Source organism: Elephas maximus, chromosome 12, assembly GCF_024166365.1.
Source record: "Elephas maximus indicus isolate mEleMax1 chromosome 12, mEleMax1 primary haplotype, whole genome shotgun sequence".
NCBI classification, from domain to species: Eukaryota; Metazoa; Chordata; class Mammalia; order Proboscidea; family Elephantidae; genus Elephas; species Elephas maximus.
Window position 1 is genome coordinate 5532800 of NC_064830.1, and position 19517 is coordinate 5552316.

The window sequence follows — 19517 nt, forward strand, 5'->3', positions numbered from 1 at the left end:
ACTTTTCTGAAAGTAATCTTTCATTCTCCTTATGAATTCTCCTCCACCCCCTTGCATGTAAACGGAAACCCTGCTGGCATAATGGTTAAGAGCTATGATTACTAACCCAAAGGCTGGCAGTTCAAATCCACCAGCCACTCCTTGGAAACTCTATGTGGGCAGTTCTACTCTGTCCTATACGGTCACTAAAAGTGGGAATTGACTTGATGGCAGTGGGTTTGGGTTTTTTTTTCCTGCATGTAAATAGCATATCCAGGAAATGTTTATTTTTGACATGTCTCCAGGTTTTGCATCTGTTTTACGTTATATACAGTGAGAACCCGGGAAACTCTAGGGTCTTTGTAAGGAAACTCTTTTCTACATAAGTGAGTCTTTCTGAAGAGAAAGGCACGTAACAATCCAAAATTAGAAAACAAAACATGTGCGGCACCAGAATGGAGAAACCAGTCGCTGTGTGGGAAAAAAAGGACGTAAAATGGTGGGAAGGTGAAGAAGCCTACAGAGACACCACCGGGAAAAACCAGGGAAAGCCCTGCCCAACCCACACGGCAAGGGAGCTTCCGGAGAGAGCTTCTTTAAGGAACAGTCAAAACTTTATCCGATAACAAAAGCGATGAAACCCAGCAAAAGAAAATCTAGATACTCGTGTTTCCAACCGGTTTGAAAGCATTCAGAAGCTAAGAAAAACAAAAGGTCTCAAGGGTTGATTGCTTATCCCGTGTTCGAAGTACGTAGGCTATGATTTGTCATCTTTAATGTTACACATCAAAGTTTACCTGAAATAGTAATTAGGTAATCTGGCAACTTTCTAATTCAAGAGCACGTGGACGGCAGAGTTGCTTTTGAGGTGTCCCAGGTGCTTCCCGGAAACACCGACAGTGGTCTTCAAGGTGGGACAACAGGTGAGTTCACTGGGGCCGCAGCCTTCGCCAGAGAATCCACAGAGCCCACCGCAAGGTCAAGTGCAAGGCTGGGATGGTGAAGGCAGGGATGCTGCTGTGGTGACGGAAGACATAAATGCCACTAGGAGTTTTAAAACTTAATTATCAACACGAAAAGGGTATCCAACTGCATTTGATGGCCATCGTATAAAGGGAGCCCACCAGGGTCTTTTCAGGTGCAGATATAGAGAGAGAAAACGGTAATCTTTCATCAATGAGAGGCCCTCTCAAGGCTGGTAAAGGGACTTAAAGAATATCATCCAAGTTTCTTTAAATATTTAAAAGAAACATACAAACCAAATAGTAAATAAAAGAGGCAAATACGTCTTCAAAGCATAGGAAATGTTAAAACCAGCTCTCGCTCTCTGCTGTGATCACCCAGAATATAAGCCTCAAGGAACAGAGCAGACCTGAGCTGCTGGCTACTCTGAGACGACAGACCAGTAGCCAAGGGGTTATGGAATCCAAGTCTTCACTTTCATTCTTATAAATAATGTCTCGAGGCTAGTTTAATTTACTGGGTTGCCTTATGACGTGGCATACGGTATTTAGAAAAGTTACACTGACTTTTACAAATATTGACATCTTGGCAGTTTTATCTGTTTAAAGACACTCTGGGAAGGCGAAGCGTTCACTCAGTGGAGACAGTGAAAGGCTAAGTTTAACACGGGGCCTGGGGGTTTCTCCACTATAAATACTCTCCTTGGAGTAGGGAGGACAAAGCAGGAAACACCTGCATCCTGATGTAACTTCTGTGGCTACTGATGGCCTAGAATAATAACGCTTCCTTACATCTACCTGTCAGTTCTACTCCTTCGTAACTTTTAGAAGTTTAACCGGCTGTTCTAAAACACATGTATACTAACTCCAGAAATTCTGAAAATCGTATCGGCAATTGTTAGGCTGTGTTGAGTTTATGTGAAAGAAGTTGGGCTAAATGGTTTTCAAGAACTGAATTCTAAATAGAAGAAAACAATCCCAGGTCGTTATACACAGATTCATATATTCCACAGGTTGAAAGCAGACCACTTCTAAAGAAGTAAACAGATTTAATCCAGTTTTGTTAGCTTAAAGAGGAGTTGTGAGTTATGGAATAATTTGTTTTTTTTTCAAATTCTGTTAGTTTCAACTTGGCAGTCTTCATCTGTAGAGCCAGCAATGGTGCAAAAGGATACATGCATTACTGTTGCCATGTAAATAACAACAACTCCAGAATGCAGGTGTTATATGTGGGGGGAACACAGAGCGTGGCCAGGTTTCCAGGAAACACACTGCTAATACTGTATCCGCTGAGAATAACAACGCGGGCTGCTCATAACCTAGCAACCTCAAATTCAATACACTTACGTTTAGCACATGCACTAACCGAAATATTTACGTGTAAAATAACATGTAATAATGCTAGTTACTATACAACACGGGCATAAAGGTAAGATTAGGAAAAGGGAAGGAGAGGCAATGGGTTTTTGGCTTTCTCGTTCTAAGCCACATAATGTAATGAAATTTGGAGCAGTTTCAGATTACACTGTTCCAAGGATCATATCCAAGAACCAGTGAAAAGGCAACTATTCTCGGTCTGAAACCTAATTCCCAGTGTCACCAAATCCTGCTCCGAATCACCCACCACCCAACAGATCACAACCTGGAAGGAGGATATCAGATGCAGATAAAAGTTAAAAGAGTCTCCCAGGTATACAGTTAGAGGTATTTTCAATATTATACAAATGCCAGAGAATCCATGCCAAGTGAAGGCATTCCACTCTGTTCTGATTAAACACGTTACAGTGAACACCTGCTTTTACTTTCATCTACTTGTAAAAAACAGAGTAAGAATAAACAGGGATCCGTGAAAGAAGGGACCCACAGAGGAGAGAGCCTGAAGGCGTGTGCAACACAATAGCAAAGAGAAGTTCCAGGATGAGAGCTGTTACCAAGCCAACAGAGCAAATGGGCCAGGGAGGAGCCAAGAAGGGAGGACTCTAGCGGGGGCAACGGCACTGCCAGGTTCCCTGACGCATCTGACCACGCAGGGAAGAGTTTCACAGTTCTGCGGGAGCCTTCAGGGTGGATTAAAACAACAACAGAAACCCAAACCCATTGCCATCGAGTCAATTCTGACTCACAGCGACCCTACAGGACAGAACAGAACAGAACAGAACTGCCCCATAAGGTTTCCGAGGAGCAGCTGGTGGATTCCAACTGCTGACCATTTGGTTAGCAGCTGAGCTCTTAACCACTGCACCACCAGGGCTCCTCAGGGTGGACCTATGATCAGCAAATTGAAAACTATATGTGAGAAAAAAAAAAAAAAGGAAATTATTAACTGACAAGATAAAAAAGTAGTGAAAGAAAGGAAAGGTAACTACGTTATATTATGCAACTCAGTTACAATCACATCATCAAAAACATGTAAATGCTAAGCTTTGATTTAGTGCAAGATGGTGACCTAACTCCGCAGGGAGGAAGGAAGTTCAAGCATATATTCGTTTATATGTTGCATAGACTAGGGGGAGCTAGTGGGCCTGCGTATGTTTGGAAGAAGGTATGATAATTTAATTTTTTTCTTCTACAGCAGGAAGGCAAAAGGCAGCATCTAAAATGGAAAGCTCGAGAATAAGCCACACAAGCCTGGGTTTTTCAAAGCAACATGGAGGTTTCACACCAGCAGCAGCTGAAAGAGCGAAAGTGATTGCCTGGTGGGAAGAGGGCAGGGCAGAGTGGGGGGAATGGGGCAAAAGCCTGCTTTGTTCTGCTCCTCACAAGCCTTGGGTGCTATTTGATTTTATTAAAGTATGTACAACTATTAGCTTGGTGAAACATTACATGAAAAAAAATTAGGCTTAGGCTTGCCTGAACCTTCTCTTCATAGCTATTTTTTCTTTCTGTTCTTAATTGGAGGGTGAAGAATAACAAGGGCAGAGTGAGCTCCTAGTAGCTGTTCCTGCGGCACGGCTGCATTTTTGAGGCTAGCCTGTCAGGGTCTGGAAGCCATGGCAACCCCCCTGGGAAGGACAGCAGGGATGTCAGCCAGGGCCCACAGCGTCCTGTGAGACCACAGCTCCTTGGGAGACCCGGCAGCGCTGCAGAGAGCTGGGTCGGGAACACCCTTCCACATGTTCACGGGGCTCGGAAAGTCGCTTTAACACAATAAAAGCCACACCTTCCCTTGTGGACAGATCTCTGAACGTACAGGCCACTCGTTGGCCAAAGAAATGCGTGTTTTGGCACTCTATGAGTTTGACTTGGTTTCATCCCAACGGCTCCAACAGTTTCCAACAGCAAACATTTATTTCACCAGCATGAGTGCTCAAAAGAAAACATTTACTTCAAGGACCCTAGCAAAGCGTCAGGACGTTTTCAGGGTCAGAGGGACTATAAACAACTTTGTTTTTCTAAAATTAATTTGTATGTGATGTATGTCTCCATTTTTCTCAATGAAAAAAAAAAAAGATCCACAATATTAAAAAAAAAAAAAAGATCCACAATATTAAAAAAAAAAAAAAATTGGTGCAGTGTGGCCACAAAGGAGAGAGCAGCTATCATACACAGTGCCTCCAATACGTTCATCCTCAAGGTCAACCAAACATGCCTCCTACCCTCAAGTGAGGTGGAGGCACTGGCCTGAGCTCCCCAGAGTTCCCTTCTCTCCCATTTGCGTCCTCTCCTGCCTCATCCCGTCCTTCTCAGAGGACCAACATTCCTCCCCTTGTCAAAGGACAACTTCCCACCTGTGTCCTGGCTGTCTCACCTCACATCTTTCTAGAACTTAACCCCTAAATTATTATTTTTCAATGCATCATAAGTAGTAATCTTTTCTCTAGTACCCTCTGCTTAAACCACAAACACCTTCAACATGATTATCAACCAACCAACAAACTAACAAACCAAAACAAAAAATCTTCCATCAATCCCACTACAGTCTCAAGCTGCCTTTGAACGATGGTAGGACTTGCCACGTACCTGTCTGGATATAATCTGTTGTTGATTCTGCAAATCATTTTGCTATATTTAATTCAGTGCCTTCACAGGCAGGGAACTCAGTAACTTCTTAGAGGCTGTCTACACTTCCTGATGTTTACAATTTAAAAACTGTTGAACATATGAAGTCAGTTAAGAGGCAACTTAATTCGGGCTTTCTTTCTTGCTCAGCCTCTTACTGTTAACTGTCTCTAAAAGAAATCTAAATTTAACCTTGTTACTTCTCCATTTCCCACTGCCCTCTCAAAACTCAAAAAATGCTCCAAAAACCAGCTCTAACCCTTTCTCCCCCCCACCACTTCCCTAGTAATATTCCGACTGCATCCTTAGTAACTGAGCCGCTTATCTTTTCTCATCCTCATGTTAGATCTCACGGCATCGTCTCACCTGCCACCTTGCTCTCGCCAATCTTGGCCCCTCTGACTTTACATTACGGTGGCTCCCTCTCCTACCTTGGGCCCCCTATAAGTCTCCTGGCTTTTTTTCCTTTCTGACAACCCCTTCTTCTTCTGCATTCTCTTCTCACCACGGCCTAACATTTTTAGGCACTGGAGGCCCTAGGTGATGCGAATGGTTAATGCGCTTGGCTAGTAACCAAAAAGTTGGAGGCTGGAATCTACCCTCGGAAGAAAAGCCTGGAGACCTACTTCCAAAAAAATCAACCACTGAAAACCCTACTGAGCCCAGCTCTACTGAGTGCAAGTCTCTGTTGCTACAACCTACTCTGAGAAAAAAAAAAAGATCCCAAAAGTTTTTGTGCGCATGTTTAAAAACTGTGCTCTGTCCATCTCCCCCCACCACGTAATTAAAAGGTACTGTAGCCCACCTGCTTCACCTAATCCTGAACTGCTAAAGCCCACTTCTCAAATCACCCAAGTTGGAGACCTAATTCCAGTCCTAGGCTGATGAAAAGTCCCTCTGTAAATTCTCTATTCAAGAAATCACTGAGGCTCTGTTCTTAGCTTCTCCCTCCGTTTCTTACAAACCGACTTGACGATTCAACACAGGCTTCCCAGTGAAACCGTGAGGGGGGCTAAAACCGCATTTAGCATTCCCCCCTCCTGGCTTCCGTTTTCAGGTGCCTCTTCGCCCACGTTCCCTGCTTGCTGTCTCAGTGCTGCCCTGGGTGCCCAGAGTCTCCCGCTGTGCAGAGCCACAGGCCAGCCCACACCGCCCACGCCTGGATCAGTCTCTTCTCTCTTTGCCTCCAGCAAGGCCCACACGCTGCACATCCCCCGTTCCAGCTTCCATCCTAGCTGCTTCTGTTGGAAAGCACAGTGGTAATACACTAACCACCATTTAGAGATGCTGACTGGAACGGTTTAACTGGTCACTGCTCAAGGGTAGCCTGTATTTGAGCAGTTGACGAGGAAGTAACACACTGGTCCTACGAGAGCTTCTAGCCTCGGACAAAGTAATGGAGGAGAGGTTTGGGCAGAGCAGCCTCCCCGAAACCTGTGAAACCAAGACATAAAACAGACTGCCTGCTTGGTGTCTTACCGCTGAACAGCCATTCTCTCACCGCCGTGCGTGAGGGGGCCCAGCTACCCCACTGGCCTTAGTGGGATTATCAAAAGCCGTAGTTTTTTAAAACCCCCCAATTTCCTCTGTAAAAGGGTCAAATTTATATTGTGCAGTTTCCTCTCTTTTAACAACCTTGCCAACAAATACTTGGCATTTTAAAATGAAACTTGATTTTAAGCCCTCGGTTAATGTTACCTTTTTTTTTTTTTAATTTTTACTCACCTCAAAGGATACTGAATCATCACCTTCTTTGGAATTCTAAAATATCATGGAGAGACAGGGCAGACTTTTATATTTTATTTTATTCAACAAAGTGGTCTGAAATGTATCTCAGGATTAAACGTATGCTATCTTGGAGCTTTCAATATACACAGGGGCCTTTCTAATTATTAAATGACAATATTTGAGGTATATACCAAACAAACAATTTGAATTGCTTTCCAGAGAATAAATTTCAGCAGATATTCTCAGATGGAAATGATCTACTTCTCTCATGAGTGGTTGTATCAAGTAATAAACAGCCTACAAAGCTTGTTGTAATGTTTTTCTATTTAAAAACAGGAAAATACATTCAAATTGTAGTTACCAGAAGGTAGCTTTTTCACCAAGACTAGGAAACAATACATTAGTATGTTCTGTTATTGTCAGGTGCTGTCCAGTCAGTTCCGACTCATGGTGACCCCACGTGCAACACAACAAAACTCTGACTGGTCCTGAGCCCTCCTCACAATCATTGCAGCCGCTGTGTCAATCCATCTCATTGAGGGTCTTCCTGTTTTTCGCTGGCCCTCTGCTTTATTAAACATGATGTCCTCCAGGGACTGGTCCCTCCTGATAACATGTCCGAAGTACACGAGACGAAGTCTCACCATCCTCGCTTCTAAGGAGCATTCTGGCTGCTAACTGCAAGGTCATATTTGAACTCCCAACCTTTCAGTTAGCAGCCGAACCCTTAACCACTGCGCCAGCAGGGCTCCATCTAGAAGTCACGTAAAACCTCAGATCAGTTGAACACACTCCAAGTGATGTGCGGAGACGCCCCACGTTTCCCTGTTTGCCATGTGACACCTGCGGAGAGCTCCAGCCTTTTAGTAAACAACCACGGCTCTAAAGTGAGCGCTGCGACAGTGAACTACAGAACGTGTATAGATAGCTCTTGCACAATATACTTCCCTGAATCTCTCTTTCCACAAAATGGTTTTGAAATAAATTGGAGAGAGCATTTTCCTATACATTTTAGAGATGGAAAGATCCAAGTGACCAAAAAGGTCATGGCAGTTTTCCCAGGGTACTTGGACAATCAACACTGTGGTCATGTCCTTCCCAGCCCTACTTCTCCCAGCCACCGACTGTTTACGCGGTCAATGAAACTCTACTTGGGAGATACCCTAACCTTTATTAGAAGGAAAATTTCAGTCCTAACTATGTTTACGGCCTTGTTAGCATATCACAAGTATGGTAACCGTATAGCATAGAAAAATGGTTCTCAGCTCTGGCTTTGGATTTGAATCCTCTGGGGAGTTTCCAAAAATATTCATGCCTAGGCCCTGCTTCAGGCCAGTTATGGTGCAAAAGGAAAACATGGGGCCCCTTGTTCAAAAAATACTAAGAATTTTAAGATGGCAACAGCAGTGTTGAACCAAGCGTAGGGCCTTTCTGAGTCAACGTTTGCACAGGTCATATGCCCATGAAGCCAACCCAACATGTATTTTTTTTTTTTTTTTTTAAAGATAAGGTTGAGACCAGCATGATTAGATTATGACCAGCCTTTACAAAACTATACGGTTAGGTTACTGAAAGCCCAGTGATTTAAGCTGATTGACAACAGCACAACTTGAGGGGAAATGCTTATGAGTCATGAAGGCTTACCTCTAAGATTAACAGATACTGGTTTTTTGAAAACCTACATTCTTGATCCACAGAGAGACCCCACAGTGTACAGGACTCCAAAGGCTTCCACGGCCCTCAGGATAAGGTTAAGGGTCCTAGACTTATCCCTTTCTTGGCCCAGTTCTTGGCCCAGAAAGTTGGTGAAGTGAATCCTTCCAAATGGCTAGTCCGTTCTTGGGGTGATATAGGATATTCAATTAATTTAGATGTCCCAGAATCTTTCTAGAGCTGACTGCTACCTGTAATTTTACCCTCTTAATGGTCATGGAGGAGCCCTGGTGGCACAGTGGTTAAGAACTATGGCTGCTGACCATAAGGTTGGCAGTTTGAATCTACCAGCTGCTCCTTGGAAACCCTAGGGGTAGTTCTACTCTGTTCTATAGGGTCGCTATGATTCGAGTCGACACAGCAGCAATGGGTTTGGTTTTTGGTTTGGTTAATGGTCATGGAACTACCTAAAGGGCAGGAAAAAGTATAACTAGACCAGTGCCAAATAGCAAAGGTGAGAATGGGGCACAGCTAATTGTGGCAGTCATTGAGTCTGCCTGGAGTTCCATATGGCCTCAAGAATATAGAGGCACTGAGAGCCCTGGTTCTAGAGGTGAATGGAACCAGAATTCTAGCACCAACACCATTTCACCAGTGGAGACAGTGGTGGGAAAATATGGCCAGTAGCAAGATTCTCTGAGTGGCTTTAGAAAAATACGTGCTTGCCCATAAGCACTCAGGTCAATGAAACAAAAGCTGCGAGATACCAGAAGAGAAACGTATGCACATTAAAACACAAAATCCAAACCCAATTACCTGGTAACATATGATGAACAGGGGTGGCTATGTTGATGTCCTGGAGATGCTTAAGTGTTTCTGTATGAAACAGACGAAGTGTGGACCCAGATGTAAAGGCGATCCAAATTCCAACGCCAGCCACAGCCATGTGAGAGATCACCATGCCTTCTTCTTGGTGGGCCTCAAGCTGATTCTGAGAAAATCAATGAGAAGGTAATAGATGGGAGTATAAGGGGAATGTACTTGTAGGTTACAACACTGTGTCACAAAGTCTGTTCAGATCGGTCCTCTGAAGTTCACAGGAGGGCTTCACGTTGTGTGATCTGTCCTGACCATGAACGGCCCTGGTGGAACTCTGGAGCTACTCCGCAGGCACGTTCAGTGATCTATAACACAATCGAGACTGTTACTCTAAAACTACAGACACTCCTGTGTTTTTTTTTACCCCAAGCAGATCAAAGTACTTCACCGAACTTAAAAAATTTTTAACTATCATAGCACCCTTGTGAGCTGAGAAAGCTACAACTTTGAAGACATATAGCCACCATAAGCACGCAAAAGACCCAGATCCCACTAACCGAAAACCAAACCTGTTGCCGCTGAGTTGATTTCGACTCATAGTGACCCTAAAGGACAAAGTACAACTGTTCCAGAGGGTTTCCAGCGAGTGGCTGGGGGATTCAAACTGCCGACCTTTTGGTTAGCAGCCTGAGCTCTTAACCACTGGGCCACCAGGGCTCCAAATCCCACTAAGGAAGCACTGAAATAACAGGGTTGTGTCCAAAAGTAAACACAAGGCCACTGAGTGGGCAGGCAAAAGGAGGAAAAATAACAGAGAGGTGGGAGTGAGCAACGGGACTATCTGGCAACTACAAAGTCTGCAACTGCCCAAGGAGGTCAGTCACTTTCCATTTGATTCCAGGCATGTCGCCTCGTCACTCCATTCTCAAAAACATTTCAAATTTCTGGTTGCCCACAGAATAGTCTCACCTCGCTAGCCTTGATTGTGAGGTCCTCTTAAAAGTCAGGCTCTACTGCCCTGAGCTCTTTCTGCAGGGAACACCTTCAAAATTGGGTTTCCCATGTTTCTCTGAATTTGCATTCTCTCCTCCAAACTTCTGTTCCCCTGGAAGAGCCACTTTTGGTTTCTCTACTTGACCAAGTCATCCCCAAGCTCCCAGGCTCAGCTAAAGCCCCACTTCTTTATCCTTATAACCCTGGTCTACAGGGAACCCCAGAACTACCTCTGTCAGGGTCCCTTATTGTCCTATCTGATGCCCTCATCTATTTTCTCACGTGTATGCGTGACGTCTGCAGCTCTTCATGGCAGGAACCATGCTGCAGCCATTTGCACTACTAGTACCTCACATACCACCTGGCCTCGCACACGGCTGGTGCCTGGCAAGAAACGTGTGTTGCTGCGATTACTGCCTATTAGGAATTGGTGGAAATGAGTGAGGGGTAGGAATGAGTCTTAGAGATACAGTGTAAAGAAATACCATTCTAAATAAATTCTTGAAATTTACACAGACTACAATTCTATATAATTCTATAAATTTAAGCAGTATAACTTGAAATCCTGCACGAAAAAAAAAAAAAAAAGACTTACATCTCTGACCTAAGAGTTGTTCTGCAACTTTTCAGAAGGTGAATGACCATTTATAATCAACTAAATTACTGAGAAGATTGTGCTTATCCCCCTTTGCATACCCAGTTTCTGGCACAGAGTCTGGCATCAAACTGATGCACAAAAAAGGTTCATTGAATTAAACTCTTAATGATGTACCGACACATATAGGGTAGCTAAAAGTCGGAATTGACTCGATGGCAACAGATTGGTTGGTTGGTACAGAATTAAATACGCTAAAAATGAAGATGACTATATTAGAGTATCTATTTTAGTTGGATCTGAAATACCATATCCTAAAGCACAGCTTCTTTTCAATCTAAGATTTCACTGGAAAAGATAGATGTGGCTGGACGTATAAGCAGGGGCTAAAGAGACTGAGGGAAGAAGCTGCACGAGGAGGGGGAAGCTTCCTGAAGTCTAGTGCCCGGGGGCCACGATGGTGATGAAGGAAGCAGAACTGTGCCTGTGCCTCTTCACTGAGCAGGTACGGTTGGGTGAGCTGCTCTACGACACATCACTGCAAGTCTCGTTCTGGCTTCACATTTACTTATCTGTCTACTGGCAGCAAAGCTTTCTCTCACTAGAGTTCCATGTCAACTTTAAAGTGAGGAAATGTGGAGGGCCTTGGGCTGAGTAAGGGCAGCTTTGGAGTAAAGATCTGGAGACCTCTTGGCTAGGTAAGTCACTTCATCCCTCTGCTCTGTTTCATCAATATAAGGAGTTTCTGTGATCACTAAAGTCCACCCCATTTCTAAAATGCCCGTTATATCCAACTTTGTAAATGTCTGCTTATTATATGCATATGATTTCCTCATAGCTACTTCAATAATCCAAAATTTAATTTAAATATTTATCAATGGAAATAAACTCATGTTCACAGTTACAAAGCAACCCCTGAGTCACTGACTTAGCTCTTAAATATAGACTGTACTTCCTAGGCCCTACTAGGACATGACTCATTAGGCACAAAGATCAGAAATATTTTTACAAATTGAAGTTTACCAAGATCTCTGATGTCTGCAAGTACAGGCAGTGTAGTGCAGCAGAAACGGTACTTACCTGGGAGATAGGAAGGTTGAGTGTGGATTCCAGATTGTTCCAGTACTGGTATATTTTTGATTCCCATACCTCCCCATCCTCTTCCTCACACCCCTGTCTACCTCTGATGCCCTTGACTTTGCCTCCTACTTCACAGGCGGAGGCAGCTCACAGACATACACACTCCCTCAATTTTCCATTCTTCAACCTGAAAATTTATCAAAATCCACGGCAATTTTCTTTCTGCCTTGCTCTGGGTAAACTCCTCCCCAACACTGGCTCCTTCATGCCCTGCTCTCCCATTTCCTCCTAGACTTGGCACCCTTCCTCTACTTTTTCTATTCAGCCCTGAAACATGGACAAGTCTCACTAATCTTAAACTAATAATAAGAAAAAAAGGGCAGGCGGAGGGAGAATAAAGAAAAGGCTTTGTATCCCTCTTTTTCTCCTTTCCCTTACAGTCAGGTTTCTTCGAGCAGTCTGTGGGTGCTGTCCTGAACCCCTACTTCTTGTATCTCATCAATGTGTGTCAGGTGATATCCACCCCATTGTTTTACTTGCCAATGACCTCCTGAATTGCCAGTTCAGTCATTTTTGGTTGGTCATGGTGTACAATCCTTTCTATACGGTTCTGGATGCGGTTTGTTAATGTTTGGTTGGGGATTTTTGGATCTATATTCATAAGGGATATTGGGTAATGGTTTTCTTTTATTGTGATGTCTTTGTCTCATTTTGGTACCAGAGTAATGTTGACCTCATAGAATGAATTGGAGAATGTTCTCTCCTCTTTTATTTTTTGTACAGTTTGTGAACGACTGGTGCTAATTCTTCTTTAAATATTTTGTACAATTCACCAGTGAGGCCATCTGGCTTTGAGCTTTCTTTGTGGCATTTTTTTTTTGCAAATTGCTAAATCAATCTTTTTACTTGTTATAGGTCTATTAAGATTTTTCTATTTCTTCGTGAGTCAGTTTTGATAGTTTGTGTATTTCTAGAAACTTGTCCATTTCATCTAAATTATCTAATTCGTTGGTATACAATTCTACTTGTTGTTGTTGCTGCTAGGTGCCGTCGAGTCGGTTCTGACTCATAGCGACCCTCTGCACAACAGAACGAAACACTGCCCGGTCCTGAGCCATCCTTACCATCGTTGTTATGCTTGAGCTCATTGTTGCAGCCACTGTGTCAATCCACCTCGTTGAGGGTCTTCCTCTTTTCTGCTGACCCTGTACTCTGCCAAGTATGATGTCCTTCTCCAGGGATTGATCCCTCCTGACAACATGTCCAAAGTATGTAAGACGCAGTCTCGCCATCCTTGCTTCTAAGGAGCATTCTGGTTGTACTTTTTCCAAGACAGATTTGTTCATTCTTTTGGCAGTCCATGATATATTTAATATTCTTCGCCAACACCACAATTCAAAGGCGTCAACTCTTCTTCAGTCTTCCTTATTCTCTGTCCAGCTTTCACATGCATATGATGCAATTGAAAATACCATGGCTTGGGTCAGGCGTACCTTAGTCTTCAGGGTGACATCTTTGCTCTTCAACACTTTGAAGAGGTCCTTTGAAGCAGGTTTGCCCAATGCAATGCGTCTTTTGATTTCTTGACTGCTGCTTCCATGGCTGTTGATTGTGGATCCAAGTAAAATGAAATCCTTGACAACTTCAATCTTTTCTCTGTTTATCATGATGTTGCTCATTGGTCCAGTTGTGAGGATTTTTGTTTTCTTTATGTTGAAGTGTAATCCATACTGAAGGCTGTGGTCTTTGACGTTCATTAGTAAGTGCTTCAAGTCCTCTTCAATTTCAGCAAGCAAGGTTGTGTCATCTGCATAACGCATGTTGTTAATAAGTCTTCCTCCAATCTTGATGCCCCGTTCTTCTTCATATAGTCCAGCTTCTCGTATTATTTGTTCAGCATACAGATTAAATAGGTATGGTGAAAGAACACAAACCTGACGTACACCTTTCCTGACTTTAAACCAATCAGTATCCCCTTGTTCTGTCTGAACAACTGCCTCTTGATCTATGTAAAGGTTCCTCATGAGCACAATTAAGTTTTCTGGAATCCCCATTCTTTGCAGTGTTATCCATAGTTTGTTAGGATCCACACAGTCAAATGCCTTTGCATAATCAATAAAACACAGGTAAACATCCTTCTGGTATTCTCTGCTTTCAGCCAGGATCCATCTGACATCAGCAATGATATCCCTGGTTCCACATCCTTATCTGAAACTGGCCTGAATTTCTGGCAGTTCCCTGTCAATACACTGCTGCAGCCGTTTTTGAATGATCTTCAGCAGAATTTTGCTCGCATGTGATATTAATGATATTGTTCTATAATTTCCACATTCGGTTGGATCCCCTTTCTTGGGAATAGGCAGAAATATGGATCTCTTCCAGTCAGTTGGCCAGGAAGCTGTCTCCCATATTTCTTGGCATAGACGAGTGAGCATCTCCAGCACTGCCTCTGTTTGTTGAAACATCTCAATTGATATTCCATCAATTCCTGGAGCCTTGTTTTTCGCCAATGCCTTCAAAGCAGCTTGGACTTCTTCCTTCAGTACCATTGGTTCCTGATCATATGCCACCTCTTGAAATGGTTGAATATCGACTAATTCTTTTTGGTACAATGACTCTGTGCATTCCTTCCATCTTCTTTTGATGCTTCCTGCATCGTTTAATATTTTCCCTGTGGAATCCTTCACTACTGCAACTCGAGGCTTGAATTTTTTCTTCAGTTCTTTCAGCTTGAGAAACGCCGAGCATGTTCTTCCCTTTTGATTTTCCATCTCCAGCTCTTTGCACATGTCATTATAATATTTTGTCTTCTCGAGAGGACCTTTGAAATCTTCTCTTCAGTTGTTTTACTTCATGAATTCTTCCTTTTGCTTTAGATGCTCGACACTCAAGAGCAAGTTTCAGAGTCTCCTCTGACATCCACCTTGGTCTTTTCTTTCTTTTTCCTGTCTTTTCAGCGACCTCTTGCTTTCTTCATATATGATGTCGTTCCACAACTTGTCTGGTCTTCAGTTACTAGTGTTCAATGCGTCAAATCTATTCTTGAGATGGTCTCTAAATTCAGGTGGGATACACTCAAGGTCGTATTTTGGCTCTCGTGGACTTGCTCTGATTTTCTTCAGTTTCAGCTTGGACTTGCATATGAGCAATTGATGGTCTGTTCCACAGTCGGCCCCTGTCCTTGTTCTGACTGATGATATTGAGCTTTTCCATTGTCTCTTTCCACAGATGTAGTCAATTTGATTTCTGTGTGTTCCATCTGGCAAGGTACATGTGTATAGTCACCATTTATGTTGGTGAAAGAAGGCATTTGCAATGAAGAAGTCGTTGGTCTTGCAAAATTCTATCATTCGATCTCCGGCATTGTTTCTATCACCAAGGCCATATTTTCCAACTACTGATCCTTCTTCTTTGTTTCCAACTTTCGCATTCCAATTGCCAGTAATTATCAATGTATGTTGATTGCATGTTCGATCAATTTCAGACTGCAGCAGCTGATAAAAATCTTCTATTTCTTCATCTTTGGCCCTAGTGGTTGGTGCGTAAATTTGAATAACAGTCGTATTAACTGGTCTTCCTTGTAGGCGTATGGATATTACCCTGCAACTGACAGTGTTTTACTCCAGGATAGATCTTGAAACGTTCTTTTTGACAATGAACGCGACACCATTCCTCTTCGAGTTGTCACTCCAAGTATAGTAGACTATATGATTGTCCGATTCAAAACGGCCAATACCAGTCAATTTCAGCTCACTAATGCCTAGGATATCGATGTTTATGTGTTCCATTTCATTTTTGAAGATTTCCAATTCTACATAGTATTCCCTTATAATCCTTTTTTTTTTTTTTTTTTCTGTAAGGTTGGTAGTAATGTTGGTAGTAAAAATCATTCCTGGTTTTAGTAATTTGAGTCTTTTTTTTTTCTTGGTCAGTCTCAACGATATTTCTTAAACCTTACTTACCTATTTGCCTTCTCTTTACATTAAACTCTGATGACCAATCTTGCTTCTAAAATGCTTTCTCACTTTGGTTTCTGAGAAGCTGTACTCTACTGGTCTTGTATCTTGTGCTCTGGCTACTCCTTCTCAGACTTCTATCAGAACTCATCTTTCTCTTTGTACCCGTAAGTGGTCAGTATCTGTGGCCTGATCTTCCAGCTCCTTCACTCTACACAAGCCTGCCTATTCCCATAGCTTCAACAACCACAAGCAATACAAATATATGGAGCCCTGGTGGCACAGTGGTTAAGAGTTACGGTTGCTAACCCAAAGACTGGCAGTTTGAATCCACCACTCTCTCCTTGGAAACCTTGTGGGGCAGTTCTACTGTCCTATAAAGTGGCTATGAGTCAGAATCAACTCGACAGCAATGGGATATATATATGTAAAAGAGTAAATCACTGTACAAACTATATATCCAACTGCCTAATGAATACCTCCTCCTGGAAATCCTACTTACACCTCAAACTAAGCGTGGCAAATGAGAACTGCTCATTGCCCACCCCTGAGAAAGCCATCTTACTATTCTCCTTATAAGCCTCTCTTGTGTCAGTAAACAGTCCTACAATCTAACGAGGTACAGAGACCAGCAACCTGAGAGTTAACCTGTCTTCATCCTTTTAGACAGGAAGTAAAACAGGGAAAGAACAAAGGCCTTAGGATGAGACCAAAGAACTCTGATCTCTGGCGAGACACTAGAATCTTTAACTGCTGGCAAAATAATCTTCTGAAATGGCTCACCATTACATACGGCAATGGTGGTGTTCAAAAGAAAACTATACATAAGCCTGCTACAAGAAATACAGTCAAACGTGACTGCTTTCAGCGGGCACAGGGCCTCCCCAGCACTGTCCACGGGGCCCTCCTTTGAGCTCAGAGCGAGCCCTGAGGAACCTCCTTTGCATACTTAAAAGAAGATAGTCTAAAAATCAGCTAGCTGACAAGACAAAAGGCAAGTTCCCCTGTATTAAGAGGTCTCTTTTGAAAAGACACGTGCCTACCTGCTTCAGCCTCACTTCCGGCACTCTCTCACACCCACCCTCTATGTCCAGGCAAAGGAAAGTGTCTGCAGTTCCTCAGGGATCGGCTTTCACCACCTTTACACACGCTGTTCCTTCTCTCTGAAACGTTCTCCTCCATTCCTTCTTCCAGTGAATCCCTACTACTCCTAGACAGGGCTCATTTCAGGCAGACACAGCCCGTGCAGTCACACAGCACTCCGGGCGGACACAGTCCATGCAGTCACACAGCACTCCGGGCTCCTCTAAGTGCCCCATGTTGAGTTGACACTCTGCTGCTGCCATCTTGAAATTCTCAGTAATTTTTGAACAAGGGGTTCATCAAATTACGCAGCCAGTCCCGACCCTAGATATCAGCTTGATGCGCCTCTCTGATGGCCCTGGCGGAGCTGTGTGTAATCCTCAAAGTTTCTACAGCACTCTGTTCCTATTTTGGGTGCCCCAACTTTTCTGGGAGTTGAGAGTAAGGTCTGTGTCTTACTCATCTTTGTTGTCTTGGTTTTTGTTTTTTTGCACAATGCCCAGTACTTTAGTAATTACATGTTTCTGCGGGATGATGAGTTACATGAACATTTAGCCCTGTGACCTTGGGCATGTCTGTTACTTTCTCTCAGTCTTGTTCTTCTGACTGAAAAAAGGAAAATTGGGTAGCGGGACCTCTATGTCTCCTTTCATCTTAAAATCGTGTGATTCTAAACGGCTCTGAAAGTAAGCAGAAAACCCATCCATATTGCCACCGAGTTGATTTCGACTCATAGCGACCATATAGGACAGAGTAGAACCATCCCATAGGGTTTCCAAGGAGCAGCTGATGGATATGAACTGCTGACCTTTTGGTTAGCAGCTGAACGCTTCACCGCTGCACCATGAGGGGTCCAAGCAGACACGGACTGGTATACGGTTTTGCTTAGGAATCCTGGGTTTGTTCTGCTACTTTGTGCTGATTTTGTCTGTGCTCTGTGTTTGTCTTTCTTCTAAAGAATGATAAGAATTTATTTAAGAGAAAAACATACACCAACTCATAAAATCACTGTGCTGTTGTTAGTCTGATTTTAGTTATTTTATTTTTTGGAATTTTATTCTCTTTTTCTCTTCGATTGGGAAGGGGGTCCTTTTCTTCCCTTTCCTTTTTTTTTTTTTTTTTTGGTCAGAACACAGTATGTTGTAGAAAATCAAGAGTAGAAATAACAGGTTTTAATTTTAAACAGCTATTTCTGAAACCCTGGTGGCATAGTGATTAAGTGCTATGGCTGCTAACCAAAACATCAGCAGTTCCAATTTGCCAGGCACTCCTTGGAAACTCTGTGGGTCAGTTCTACTCTGTCCTACACGGTTGCTACGATTTGGAATCGACTCGACGGCAGTGGGTCTGGTTTTTGGTTTTATAGTAGTTACACTGAAATAAACTGTGAAATCTGGGCCTCTAAGAAACAAATCTGTGCCCTGAGCACCTGCCAGAAATTCAGGATAGTTACTAGCCTTTTCCTAAATGTTAACCTACTTTTAGAAAGGTACTCATGTTTCTAACACTCTAAAATTTAAATTAAAATAAATTTAATTTATTTTAATAAATTAAATAAACCCAGTGTAGAAAACCACACGTAGTGGGGAAAGGAAAAAGAAGAACCCTAAATCTATTTAAAAAAATCCAGGTGAGTGTAGCTTTCAATTTGGCAGTTATAACGTGTTCTGTCCCCTCTTCTTAACAACCACCCTCAGAAGAAGGCAGGGGTGGATATTCTGCCCTGTCGTACGAATGAAGCACTGAGGGTCAGAAACTTTAAGTAGTTTGTCAAGTGCTGCTCCGCTTTTACGTGCCAGATCTGGGGACAGGAGCCTGGGCCATCCTCAACTTTTAATTGTACCAACTATAGCATCAGAGTAAAATTACTTTATGGACACTTATACTCGGGATACGCTTTTTCTTCCAAAAGTTGCTTCAGGATGTACCTCGTGTCTTCCATCCACGCACTAAGTCCTTCTCCAAACCTGCAGCCTGACAGACCCTGTCGTCATTTCAACGACATGTTGCCCACGTATCTGGAATCTTTCTTTTCGGCCGCTACTGCTGGCACCCCATCCCAGCAGGGTGGAGATGTATCATGATTTTAGATCTCGAGAGCTGTGCCAATATCTGAGCTGTGGATTCTCCTGCACCACAGGAATTGTGTGATGAATTTCAGGTTTTCAGGAGAGAGCAGGCTTTTACTTTTCTCTATATAAATGTATTTACTTTGGTACTAAAAATAGAGAGGAGACTTACATTTGGTTCCAAACGTACTACTTTTCTCTGTGTCTCCAAGGTTTATAGCATATAAGTTATCTAGGTCACGTGGAAATAATATTTTAATTATAATAAAGTCATACTTTGGAAACGTTATTTCAGTCTGGAATCACCTTCGTAAGAAACCATGGTTTCAGTCTTTTGGCATTAATTTATGACCAAAATAATACACTGTTTTTGGAGAAGTGTTTTAAAGAAATGTCATTGTAGTAGTATAATTCCCTCTCTGTGAAAACAAATCAAATACAGGCTAATAAAATGTTATTTCTGGCTCTTAGATATTATATTTATTTTAATAATAATTTATCCTATTAATAAATGAGAACCACAACTAGAGTGCTTTTTGCTAGGTACTTTTCTATTTTCTTTCATCTACATAACAGCCTGAGAGGTAAGAATTATTCTAAA

General features: G+C 42.7%; 1 protein-coding gene across 5 annotated transcripts in view; it reads right to left on the minus strand.

Annotated features, from left to right (window-relative positions):
- The window catches only part of ARHGEF10 (Rho guanine nucleotide exchange factor 10), a 180649-nt gene that overhangs the window by 7729 nt on the left and 153403 nt on the right, over positions 1–19517 (minus strand). For all 5 annotated transcript variants that reach the window (XM_049902646.1, XM_049902647.1, XM_049902644.1 and 2 more), the window contains one exon: positions 9138–9312. In XM_049902646.1, the coding sequence (XP_049758603.1) occupies positions 9138–9312 (175 nt within the window). The remainder of the gene's footprint in view (positions 1–9137; positions 9313–19517) is intronic.